A 13,400-nucleotide genomic window follows, 5' to 3' on the forward strand; every position below is an offset into this window, starting at 1 on the left:
ACCACTTTGGTCCCGGCGTCCTAGTTCTTCCACGATTGCCTTCTGCTGCTTTGTGGCAAGTGTAAAACTCCTCCACCCACTACTGCTACTACTGCTCTCTCCTGCTGCTGCTGCTGCTTTGGCCCCCTCACCTTCTTCCTGGATCTCATTCTCAATCTAATGGCCTGCACCTGAAGGAGCCTTTTATGCCTCTCAGCCACCCTCAGATGTGGGTCATTAATCCCAGTGGGCTGTGCCTCGGCAGACCTCTTCTTCGTCTCAGTACACTGGGAATTATGGGACTTGAAGTCCTTATTACAAATGTTAGTTCGTTTGAGAAGATTTTCTCCACCAAGTTCCTTTTTCTACTCAAACATATTGATAAAAGAAGTATCACCAGGATAAAATGGTATATTTGGTTTCACAGAAAACTGAGCTTGTTCCAGTTTCGAATTTGTATTTTTAAAAGACTTCTCTGCAAACTTTTTCTTAGACTCATAGGATTTCCTATTTCTGTGGTTGTTCCAATTTTCCTACCCTTAGTACATGAGCGGCCACAACGGTCTTCAATCCCATTGTTATGATTTACTTTAGGGAACAACTGGTCTGTTTGGCAACATGCCATTAAATATACTGGCATTAAAGATATCCCTTTTCTGGAGGTAGACAAATTCTGTGTCTCATCCCATGAAGTCCTCTTGTTTCCCTGGGACCCTTCTTCTCCTATGTGATCCTCCCGGCTAACACTGCCGCCCAGGGTCAGGATTAGGAAGTGTCTGCCTTTTCCTTGCCACCTGAGAGGAAACTTTAGGTAGGGCTTTCGGGAGGACTCCATAGGATTCATCACATCACGTAGGAGGCTGGCCACATGGCAGGCAGATTGGCGTTGGACCAACAAGATGGAATCTCTTGCCCTCTGTCCTTTCCTGGATAAAGACAGAGCACTGCTGTAAGCTTTCAGATCCACAAACAGGCCATCAGTCTAGTATAGCAGAGCTGAATCAAAGGAAGAGACAACAGATTCCACATTTGATACTTCAAGACATTTGTTATACATATTTTCCTCAAAGTATTATTTTGTTATTTCTGGATATGTGGCAATGCAGTGCAGATGCTTCAAGTTAACAAAAAACACTTTAGTAGCACGTATTCAGACATTAAACCCTACATGCATATGTAAGCAAGATGTTATCCCCTTGCTTCTATATTTCAGGAAAGAGTTTAAGACCATCCTCTTCAAAGAATGGCTTCCCCCTGACACCTAGGTCCACCCACGCTCCATTCTTCCACTAACCTGGCAGTGGACGAGCTGGTCCCCCCAGGTTTCCTCCTATCCCTCCTCCTCCTCCCCTCCCTCATTGTTAGCTCACCACTCCCTTATATTGATCCCTTGCAATATGCTTCCCTCACCATGTACTTATCCCTGTGACTTCTACAGCATTCCCAAAGCTAGGTCAGCGCTTAATAAATACCCTTATCTTAATAATGTTCACGTTTTACAGGAAAATCATTTTCCCTGAAGGTTTTTTTAAAATCTTTTTTCAATTTGTTGTAATACAATACGCATTCTTAAGTATAAACTAATAATTGCTATTGTGTAAATTGGTTTGGGGACAAGCCACATGTCTACTGTATTAGTAAGTGACATTTCTTGGGTGTTTCCATTGAGCAGTTGTATTTCCTAATTATGCTAATGCAGTTGACCTTGAAGTTAAAGTAGACCCCCGGTTGCAGTGTTTTGCTATGCTCTTCTCTTTGAACATTTCGATTTCCTGGCTCCTTCTGTCCCCTGCAGGGAGGCTGAACCTGTGGCCGCCATGGCACTGGAAGTCTGATGCCACCTCGGGTCCCTGTCAAGCACTTTCCCTGCAATGGAAGGAGGGATGTGCGAAGGTGAGCACCTTGACCCTCGCCAGCCTCACCAACGTGCCGAAACTAATTTGGAAGCATCAGTTCAATGCAACTCTAGCTTTCAGGTGCACCATGATCCTGAGCGGGCCGAGCTTCAAAGATGTGGTGCCAGTATGGAATGTGGCAGGTGAGTCAACGACTGCATGTTATTAGTACACCTCTGGGTCCAACTCTTTGCATAATCCAGATGCAGGAGGAAAGGGCCTCAGGTTTGGGCAGCGTGTTATCAGAAATACGTTACAAGAGGAAGGGAGTTTACCCACATGCCTTAATTTTTTATTTTTTATTTATTTAAGGCATATAGTTTAGAAAATCAAACCTTTGCCAATTGCATAACCAGCCATATATTTACTGTTTACAAAGTTAAAGGAATGGTTCGCCCAAAAATTTTTATTTCAAAAATAGGCAATATTAAAAAAAAAAAACAATTGGCATTTTTTTTTCTTCGAAGTCCCTATGTAAAATTTTGAGCAATTCAAGCTAAAAATTTGCAAAAGCAAGCACATGGGCGCATCCATTTTGTGAAATGGATGCCCGCCTGTGCTGGCTTTTGCTTTTGCGGCACTAATGAAGGAAAAGCCAGCCAGCTGTAGTAAACAAAAGCTACCACTCGGTGGCTTTTCCTTCATTGGTGCCGGGACTCGGAGGACGCGGACCGGAGACTACAGGCAGAAAAGCTGCAGCTGCATCTCGGTAAGTGCTATTTATTTATTTTTTTTAAATAAGCACTAGCTGCGTTTTTTTTTCTAAGTTTTCCGGGCTGGAGGAGCCCGGAAAACTTAGAAATAAAACCGCAGCTTTAAAAACGCTTTTGAAGCGACCGCAAACATAAATACAACGTTATTGTGTTTGAAAACGCTGCGGTTTTTCTTTATAAGTTTCTCAGGCTCCTCCGAGCCTGAGCAACTTAGAAAGAAAAACCGCAGCGTTTTGAAACACAACCGCATTGTGTTTCTGCCTAAATCTGCTTTCCCATTTAGGGCTTTAGGGCTCCCCACGGGGAGCCCTAGAGCCCCAAATGGGAAAGCAGATTTAGGCAGAAAAACTGCAGCATTTAGCATTGGGAAAAAAAACGCGTAGTGTTTCTGCCTAAATCTGCTTTCCCATTTGGGGCTCTAAACACTGCGGCATGTAAACACAACCGTGTTGTGTTTCTGTCTGCCTTTGCTTTCCCCCAAGAGAGCACCGGAGACCCAAAGTGATAGCCACGGCAGGCAGAAACACAATGCGGTTGTGTTTGAAAACGCTGCGGTTTTTCTTTCTGAGTTTCTCAGGCTCCTCTGAGCCTGAGAAACATAGAAAGAAAAACCGCAGCATTTTCAAATACAACCGCATTGTGTTTCTGCCTAAATCTGCTTTCCCATTTGGGGCTTTAGGGCTCCCCTAAAGCCCCAAATGGGAAAGCAGATTTAGGCAAAAACACTGCAGCATTTAGCATTTCCCATTTGGGGCTCTCGGGCCTCCCGTGGGGAGCCCGAGAGCCCCAAATGGGAAATAAGCTGTAGGCAGAAACACTGCGGCATGTAAACACAACCGTGTTGTGTTTCTGCCTGCCTTGGCTTTCACTTTTGGTCTCCGGTGCTCTCCTGGGGGAGCACCGGAGACCCAAAGTGATAGCCACGGCAGGCAGAAACACAACGCGGTTGTGTTTGAAAACGCTGCAGTTTTTCTTTCTGAGTTTCTGAGCCTGAGAAACCTAGAAAGAAAAACCGCAGCGTTTTCAGACACAATAACGTTGTATTTATGTTTGCGGTCGCTTCAAAAGCTACCGCAAACATAAATACAACGTTTTTAAAACTGCGGTTTTATTTCTAAGTTTTCCAGGCTCCTCCAGCCCGGAAAACCTAGAAAAAAAAATGCAGCTAGTGTTTATTTTTATTAAAAAAAAATAGCACCGAGATGCAGCTGCAGCTTTTCTGCCTGTAGTCTCCGGTCCCAGTCCTCCGCATACAGCACCAATGAAGGAAAAGCCACCCAGTGGTAGCTTTTGTTTACTACAGCTGGCTGGCTTCTCCTTCATTAGTGGCGCAAAAGCCAAAGCGAGCACAGCGGCGGGCATCCATTTCACAAAATGGATGCCCCCATGTGCTATCTTTGAGCTTGAATTGCTCCAAATTTTACATAGGGACTTTGAAAAAAAGAATGCCAATCGTTTTTTTTTAATATTGCCTATCTATTTTTGAAATAAAAAATTTAGGGCGAACAATTCGTTTAACTATGAACAACACAACCAAAACACATTTACAACACAGTTATTCGTACCTCAGAAAAAGGAGGAAAAGAAAAAAGAAAGAAAAATATCCTTCTCACCTGGCGGGGTCAGGTTAGTTTATATCTAGTAATCCTCATAAAACCGCCCCATTACGGCAGTTTTTAGAAAAGCAAGTAAAGCCAATGTCAGTGATAACCTCACCCCTGTATTTAACATTCTCCACCATTCATCGGCATCCATTGTTGTAGTTTCCAAGACATTTTTTCCCAGTAGGGGGGTACGATGGTCTTTCAAGGTGTGACAAAATAAAGTAAGACGGTACAGTGTTTCATTCTCTCCTCCACACAATCTACACTTGAAGGTCCTCTCCTGCTGGGGCTTCCTGAGCTCTGTAACTGCCCTAAGGGGGAGTGAATTCAACCAGAAGCACATTAACTGTTGTCGAAGGTAGGAGCAAGGGAATTTAATCAAATAAGTTGGTAGAGTTCCCCTTGCCCTTGTTTCCAGAAAGGGCCTTCCATACACTTTGCAATTCTCCGTCGCTTCAAGTGACGTGATCCAGTCTAGATCCATCCTTTTTTTTAACCAGGGTGGTATTATTCAACAAATCATCAACAGTGGCGTTAATGCTCTCCAAATGGGCGATACAGACCCCAGACCATTGTTTTAGTAGAGGCTCACCCAGTTCTTCAAAGGCCTTTTTAGGACTGTGAGCCCCACTTTACCTTCTGGACTTAGACACTTTCCAAAGAAGGTTAAGGACTTCAACACCACGACCACCTTTAATGAGTTCAAACCAAGCTCTACTCTTATTGCTTGAACTGGCATTGCGTTAAGCAGGCTAAGTACTTGCCTCCAAAAAAGCCCTTCAAGCATATACCAAAGAGTGGGTGGTAGAACCAACATCGCTTTCCGAGCCATACGTCAAAACTGGCGTTACTTTTTTCTGATAGAAATCAATTACTGGCAATAGTGCAAACTTGCAGTACCTCCTCATGATAATTTTTGCCTGCATTGCCAGAGTCTTCACCTTACCACGCAATGTTTTCTCGTGGAACACATCCACCTCACTATTACTTAGGTCTACTCTTAAGTATTTCAAAGATACAACCTCCAAGAATGTTTGGTTTATCAGGATCCAGATATGGTGTTTAGATTTCCTACCCGATCTTCCATCCAGAGTCAGGATCCTAGACTTGTTCATGTAAATTTTTAATGCATTAGCTTCAATGTAAAGGTCCAGGTTGTTAATTTGACGTTGTAAACTTATCTTGGTCTGATCCATCAGGATAAGATCATCTGCATAGAGTAGTCGATTCAGAAAGGCTTCTGCCAAGGTTGGCGGGAAACATCTTGTCTTTTTGAAGGCTGATTCGATATCGGATATGAACAAATTGAAGATTGCGGGGGCCAATCTACAACCCTGCTTAAGGCCATTCTCTGTTTCAATTGGCATTGATAGATTACCCCCTGCATTCAATCTAACTGCAATAGTTGATTTCGAGTGCAGTGCCTGTATTGGGTCTAAGATCTTCCTTGGTCATTCCCAGAGAGTCATCGTTGACCATAGAATACATCTATCCGCTAGGTAGAAAGCTTGTGCAAGGTCAATCGAAGCCATGTATATCTGGTTTCCCGGCCCGCCGCTTCGCCCTCATTTATAACAAGCTAATCAAAAACAAATGAAGGGAAGTGCCTGTACCTTTTACAAACCTTGCTTGCCAGATATCACAGTGATTTATAGAGCTGCTCCAATGTGTCCGTTCTTTTAGAATTACTGCTGCAAATTATTTTCCAATTACATCTAATAAGGTGATAGGCGTGTAATTCCCAGGGTTAGACCTTTCGCCCTTTTTAAAAATTGGAACAATTATTGAATGAGTCCACGAGTTGGATATCTTCTTGTTGTTGTTCTGATGTGATGAAAAAGTTCCTCTATAAAGGAAGCCCACTCCTCAGGATCATCCTTTAACATTTTATTAGTAATTATCACGACCCTCGCCCAAAACCCCCTCTGGCAAACCCATTGGCCAGGTGGAGTCAGGACTCGGGCCTCTAGAGCCTGGCATTCTCTTCAAAAGCCCTCATGGCGCCAGGCTCATACACCATGAAAAACAATGTGCTTGGGAACTACTTTATTGTATTGTCAGCCAACATGGAGGCATCCACATAGCTTGGTTCCTAAGAACCAAGCTATGCGGTCTAGTGTTTTGGGTGTGGTAGCCTAGGGACTACTTTACCTGGACTATTTTGTTGGGGCTATTTAAACCACACCCGAGCAAGACAACAGGCTTCGCGTTACTTTGCAGCTTGCAACGTGACGCTCACCGTGCCCAGCTATTCCCTCGAATCTCGGAGAAACAGAACCTGCAAGGAGACAAAAGGAACATCATTAGCAGCAGCATCTTACCTGCAGTCTTCATCTTTAAACACTTGCAGCTACTGAGAACAGCTTCCTCGAATCTGCACGCCTCCCGGACAGACCGACCTAAAAGAGGAAGATAGAGACAACATTAAAGAAAGCAGCAGAGACATTTACAAATTACGAACTGCTCAAAAGGCTTACCTGGCTGGTCGCCTCTCGGCTGGCACCACTTCGGACATTCCACTCGCACTGAAGAGCACTGCGACCTACAAGGAAGGAAAACACAGGTTAGCAAAGGCAAGACTTTGCAGCGTTGCGCATATCGCTTACTTATCGCATCATAGCGCTCTTAATGCGCCATCATTTACCAGCGGGGCTCAACCAAGCCAGTTCGCCGCGCTGAAGCTCTGCATACCTAAGGGAGAAAAAAAGAGACATTTTAAACAAAGAAAGGCATGCAGGATAGCAACACAACTAAAGAACAGCAATAAGACCTACCTGAACAATATCAAACGGGCCGGCGTCAGTGAAGTAACTGGACCACACGTGCCCATGAAAGACAACGCGCCCCTGCAAAGAAGGCAGGACGGAGAGCACGCCTAATTCTACCACAAGGCAGAACCTTCCCCGCAGACCACATCAGGGTAAAGCTGAGAAGCAGACCAGCGAGTAAGCCGGGTGGGTGGCATCTCTGTGGATACCAGCTGAGCGTAACAGAACGCAAAGCCTACCATAACCAATCCACCTGGGCGCCATGGAGACATCGGAAATGGACCAATTGGCCCAATTACTAGGAGAGCTTCGTGCTGAGGTTCATTCTGCCCGACAAGAGACTAATGCCCTCCGGAGAGACCTAATAGTGACCGAAGAACACACTGAAGAGATTAGCAGGCAATACTTGCAATCACAGGCAGGACAGACGCCTCTACCTGGAAGCAATCCAACGATGCAAAACCCCGCCATGCCACCCACTCCGGTACAGATCACGTTAGCTGGAACAGTGCCCCTGGCACCACCAGAAAGGTTCTCAGGCGACCCACGGAAGTATGCGACATTCATCAATCAGTGCCGCCTTCATTTTCTTTGTAGGCCTGGAGCATTTCCAAACGACCAAGCTCGGGTAGCTTTTGTCTTATCATACCTGAGTGGTAGTGCAGCAGATTGGTCGGTACCGTTGGTAACCCAGGACGATCCTCTATTACATGACTTTGGGGGGTTCCAGAGAGAAATGGAAAAACATTTTGCTCGCCATACCCAGGAACAAGCAGTAGACAATGAACTCTTGTTCCTCAGACAGGGGAATCAAGACTTGTTAACGTACATTGCTACCTTCAACAGACTGGTAGCCGAAGCTAAGTGGCTAGAAAACAAAAGAACCACGTTATTCCATCGAGGCTTATGAGGCGAATTAAAGGACGTCTTAGCCCAGGTGGTTGATCCACCCAGAGACTGGGCAGAATTCATAAATCTGGTCGTGCAGCTAGACCACCGGTTGCAGGACCGAAAGTCAGACCGGTCTAAGACGGACCCTCGGACCGTGTATGTTCGACCAAGGGAAAACACACCCTGTGTACCTGAAAATGCTGTAGAACCCATGCAGATTGGAGGGATACGGCCTCCATTAACAAAACATGAGCGGGACAAAAGAAGACAACAACAGCTCTGTTTGTATTGTGGGAAACCAGGACATTTCCTGAAGGACTGTCCAGTAAAACCCCCAAGAAGAACAGTCGGGGCCACAGAGAAGGATGAAGCTAAGGAATCGGAAAACTACCAAGCTCGACAAACGTAGAGGTCAGTTTGTCAAGTGAGAATAAAGAGTTGCTGACCTCGCACTTTGCAATACCAATGATCTTAATTAACCACCAACAGTCATCAAGAATGCATGCCGTTGAAGCATACATCGATAGCGGAGCAGTTGGAAATTATATTGATCAAGAACTGGCAGCAGAGGTGGGGCTTCCTTTGTGTTCTAAGCCAACTATGGACAAGATAACCACCGTGGATTGGACAGAAATCGCTTCCGGACCAGTAACCCAGTGCACAGCCAGGGTAACCTTACTGTGCCAGGACGGACATCGGGAGCCTATCTCATTCGATCTTATCAAGGCACCTCAGATCAGGCTAATACTAGGGATGCCATGGTTGGTTGCTCACAACCCTTTGATAGACTGGCGGGCACGAAAATGAACCTTCCCCGGTGACTGCTCCCCTGCCTGCTATTACCAAGAGGAAAAACCCGACGTCTGTATCCCCATGACTCCCGGAGCGACAATATCAACCCTGGGAGCAACTAATACCTTGCCAAGTGAATACCATGATTTCCAGGATGTTTTCCGAAAGGACCAAGCCAATACATTGCCGCCGCACAGGCCCTATGACTGTCAGATCGACCTTGTTCCTGGTGCACAAATCCCTTGCGGCAGGTTCTACGCTCTCACAGAACCAGAAAACCTTCATTTGAAATCCTATTTAGACCAGTACCTTGCAAACAGATTTATCCGTCCTTCGAAGTCCCCCGCAACCAGTCCTTTATTCTTCGTACCGAAAAAGGAAGGAGACTTGAGAACCTGTATTGACTATCGCGCATTGAACCAGATCACCGTGAAGAACCGCTACCCCTTGCCTCTTATCCCTGAGATGCTAGACCAAGTTAAAGATGCCCAGATTTATACCAAATTGGACCTTCAAGGAGCATACCACCTGGTCCGAGTCAGAAAAGGAGATGAATGGAAAACCGCCTTCCGTACTAAGTACGGCTTGTTTGAATATCAAGTCATGCCCTTCGGGTTATGCAACGCTCCTGCGGAATTCCAGTATTTCATGAATGACGTCTTAAGGGAGTTTATTGATGTGTGCGCCTTAGTGTACATAGACAACATCTTAGTATACTCAGCCTCGGAACAAGATCATGTCAGGCACGTTCGTTCATTTCTCACCAAGCTCTGTCAACATCACCTGTTTGCACAGCTTGAAAAATGCTTTTTTCACGTCACCGAAGTAGAATTTCTTGGTTTTATCCTTACTCCAGGAGGCATCAGAATGGACGTGCACAAGGTAGATGCCATTCTGAAATGGCCATCACAGACATCTCTGAAAGGGGTACAAAGTATGCTGAGCTTTGCGAACTTCTACCGCCGGTTCATCCCAGACTTCTCTCAGGTTGTGCACCCAATCACAGTACTATTACGAAAAAACAATAAAAAGTTTGCTTGGATCGAAGAAGCAGAAGAAGCCTTTCAGGAACATAAACAAATGTTTACCTCCGCTCCAATCCTGCAACATCCTCGTCCAGACCTCCCTTATGTCGTTCAAACTTATGCGTCCAGTCTCGCAATGGGGGCTGTCCTTTCACAGAGAGACCCAGAAACCGGCCAGCTACATCCTGTGGCCTTCTGGTTGAAAAAGTTCTCAACTCCAGAGATTAATTATGCCATCACGGACAATGAACTCCTGGCTAGCTATCAAATCTGCCTTTAAAGCCTGGAGGCACTACCTTGTGGGGGCCAGACACACCATTACAGTCATCACAGACCACCGAAACCTGCAATATCTGAAAACAGCCAAGGCCCAGTCCTCGCGCCAATAATGGTGGGCCCTTTTCTTCACCGAATATGATTATGTAATCACATTTCGACCAGGAGTCAGAAACGGAAACGCGGATGCCTTATCTCGCACGGGCATAGATGAAATAGTATATACAACTCCGGACCCAGTACCTATTATACCTGAAGACAAACTCTTGGGTATCACGACAGCCTTAACAGAAGCAGAACTACGAAAAGAAATCCAACGGACAATGAATCCTGATGCCTATCTCGCATGGCAAACTCAAGGAGAACAATATACCATCAAGGACCATCTACCCTTTTATAGGGATCGCCTATATGTACCCAAGAAGGAATTACAACAGCATATTATTTCAAACTATCACGATTCACTGATCGAAGGGCATCCTGGGATTGCCAAAACCCTAGCTAAGGTGAAAGAGAACTTTTGGTGGCCTACCTGGCGTAAGGACATCATTCAGTATATTCAGTCCTGCAGTGTCTGCGCACAAAATAAATCACAGAATCAAAAACCATCTAGTCTCCTACAACCATTGGACATTCCTCCAGTTCCATGGCACACTCTTTCCCTTGACTTCATCACTGATCTACCTCCAATCCAAGGGTTCAACACCATCCTTGTAGTTGTGGACTTATTCTCGAAGATGGCCCATTTTATTCCTCTCAAAGGCCTCCCAGATGGAGCCACTTTAGCAAAAGTGTTCCTGGAGGGCGTGGTTAAGCTACATGGCTTCCCTTCGGTTCTAGTCTCTGATCGAGGCAGCCAGTTTGTTTCAAACTTCTGGAAAAAATGTTGTGCAATGGCGCAGATCGACGTTCGGCTATCTACCAGTCACCATCCCCAAACGGACGGCCAAACTGAGAGAACCAATCAGACACTCGAGCAATATTTACGGTGCATGCTGCACCACCAACAAAGGAATTGGAAAGACCTACTATGGATAGCCGAATATGCATATAACAATTATTTGCATTCAAGCACGGGACAAACGTCCTTCTATACCATTTATGGCAGACATCCACGTACCACTGAACTAGCAAGCTTGGAAATGCAAGCGGTAAAGACTCTACACACAACCATTACTCAGGCTTTCAAAAGAGCAAAGGAACACCTTATTCATGCCAAAGAAAAACAAAAGAGATTCGCTGACCAACACCGGAAAAAGGCCCCTGATTATCAAGTAGGAGACAAAGTTTGGTTAGCCGCTAAATTCGTACTCATCAAGGGAACCCAGACCTTTCATCCCAGATTCTTAGGACCCTATACCATTAAGGCAATTATCAACCCAGCAGCCGTGAAACTGGATTTACCACCTAATCTACACATCCACCCGGTATTCCATGTGTCCCTCCTGAAACCAATGCAACTCGGCACACGGATTGGGACACCACCTAAGCCCATACTTGTTGACGGAGAACCAGAATTCGAAGTCAAAGATATCTTGGACTCTAAATACTCTAGGACCAAGCTATACTATCTCGTCGATTGGAAAGGATTTGGACCACAAGATAGATCCTGGGAGCCCAGTGAGAATATCCACGCACCACGTCTAATCAGGAAATTCCATCGGAACCTCCCAACCAAACCTGTGCTAGACAGAAGGAACACCATGGGAGGGGCCTTAGGTGCTGTCACGACCCTCGCCCAAAACCCCCTCTGGCAAACCCATTGGCCAGGTGGAGTCAGGACTCGGGCCGCTAGAGCCTGGCATTCTCTTCAAAAGCCAGTCCTGGCACCTATGGCGCCAGGCTCATACACCATGAAAAACAATGTGCTTGGGAACTACTTTATTGTATTGTCAGCCAACATGGAGGCATCCACATAGCTTGGTTCCTAAGAACCAAGCTATGCGGTCTAGTGTTTTGGGTGTGGTAGCCTAGGGACTACTTTACCTGGACTATTTTGTTGGGGCTATTTAAACCACATCCGAGCAAGACAACACGCTTCGCGTTACTTTGCAGCTTGCAACGTGATGCTCACCGTGTCCAGCTATTCCCTCGAATCTCGGAGAAGCAGAACCTGCAAGGAGACAAAAGGAGCATCATTAGCAGCAGCATCTTACCTGCAGTCTTCATCTTTAAACACTTGCAGCTACCGAGAACAGCTTCCTCGAATCTGCACGGCCTCCCGGACAGACCGACCTAAAAGAGGAAGATAGAGGCAACATTAAAGAAAGCAGCAGAGACATTTACAAATTACGAACTGCTCAAAAGGCTTACCTGGCTGGTCACCTCTCGGCTGGCACCACTCCGGACATTCCACTCGCACTGAAGAACACAGCGACCTACAAGGAAGGAAAACACAGGTTAGCAAAGGCAAGACTTTGCAGCGCTGCGCATATCGCTTACTTACCGCATCATAGCGCTCTTAATGCGTCATCATTTACCAGCGGGGCTCAACTAAGCCAGTTTGCCGCGCTGAAGCTCTGCATACCTAAGGGAGAAAAAAGAGCCATTTTAAACAAAGAAAGGCATGCAGGAGAGCAACAAAACTAAAGAACAGCAATAAGACCTACCTGAACAATATCAAACGGGCCGGCGTCAGTGAAGTAACTGGACCGCACTCGCCCATGAAAGATAACGCGCCCCTGCAAAGAAGGCAGGACGGAGAGCACGCCTAATTCTACCACAAGGCAGAACCTTCCCCGCAGACCACATCAGGGCAAAGCTGAGACGCATACCAGCGAGTAATCGGCTGGGTCGCATCACTGTGGATACCAGGTGAGCGTAACAGTAATACCATCTGGTCCGACCGCTCTTGAAGTACTGACCATGCTTATCAATTTCCGGATCTCATCTCTGTGAATATCAAAGCACCACCCGTCAACGGGATTTGGAGTATATTGCTGAACCACTTTTCCGGGTTTTGCATATAGCTCCTTAAAGTGATTAACCCAGACTTCTGCTGATACCCCATTGCACGGTGCTGATGATTGCAAGTTGTTAAGGTTATTAAAAACGTTCCATATATCGCTGGTGTTTTTAGAGACAATCAATTTCAGCATTTTCTCTGAGTCGCTTTGAATCATGAGATGTTGATGAGCTTTTAACCCGTTTTTATAGGACTGTTTTCGTTTTTTGACCATTTCTGAGGATTCGGGCGTTCCTGTTTTCACCAACGGCTTCACTTATCTTCGGAGGTCTAGTTTCCACTTCTTGGTCGCAACAGTGGCGTCTAATGAATGAAGGCTTCATGCCACAAGTTATTTTCTCTGTAAACCTAGTAAGGACTACAGTGCAATCTTTTAAATTGCTTGCATCTGTCTGCACACTAGCTCGGTTGTCGACTCATTTTAGTTAACTTTGTATGTAGGCCAATGGTCTGATGTAACCCTTATAATGTTGTGGTCACTGTTGTTACTTC

The 13,400-nt window shown here is 45.7% G+C and overlaps 1 protein-coding gene across 3 annotated transcripts in view; it reads left to right on the forward strand.

Annotated features, from left to right (window-relative positions):
* Window positions 1-13,400, forward strand: part of LOC138521652 (uncharacterized) — a 225,857-nt gene that overhangs the window by 70,280 nt on the left and 142,177 nt on the right. For all 3 annotated transcript variants that reach the window (XM_069634639.1, XM_069634641.1, XM_069634640.1), the window contains exon 2: window positions 1,775-2,017. In XM_069634639.1, the coding sequence (XP_069490740.1) occupies window positions 1,851-2,017 (167 nt within the window). In that variant the 5' untranslated portion in view covers window positions 1,775-1,850. The remainder of the gene's footprint in view (window positions 1-1,774; window positions 2,018-13,400) is intronic.

The sequence above is a fragment of the Ambystoma mexicanum genome, chromosome 13 (assembly GCF_040938575.1).
Source record: "Ambystoma mexicanum isolate Mex_15411 chromosome 13, UKY_AmexF1_1, whole genome shotgun sequence".
NCBI classification, from domain to species: domain Eukaryota; kingdom Metazoa; phylum Chordata; class Amphibia; order Caudata; family Ambystomatidae; genus Ambystoma; species Ambystoma mexicanum.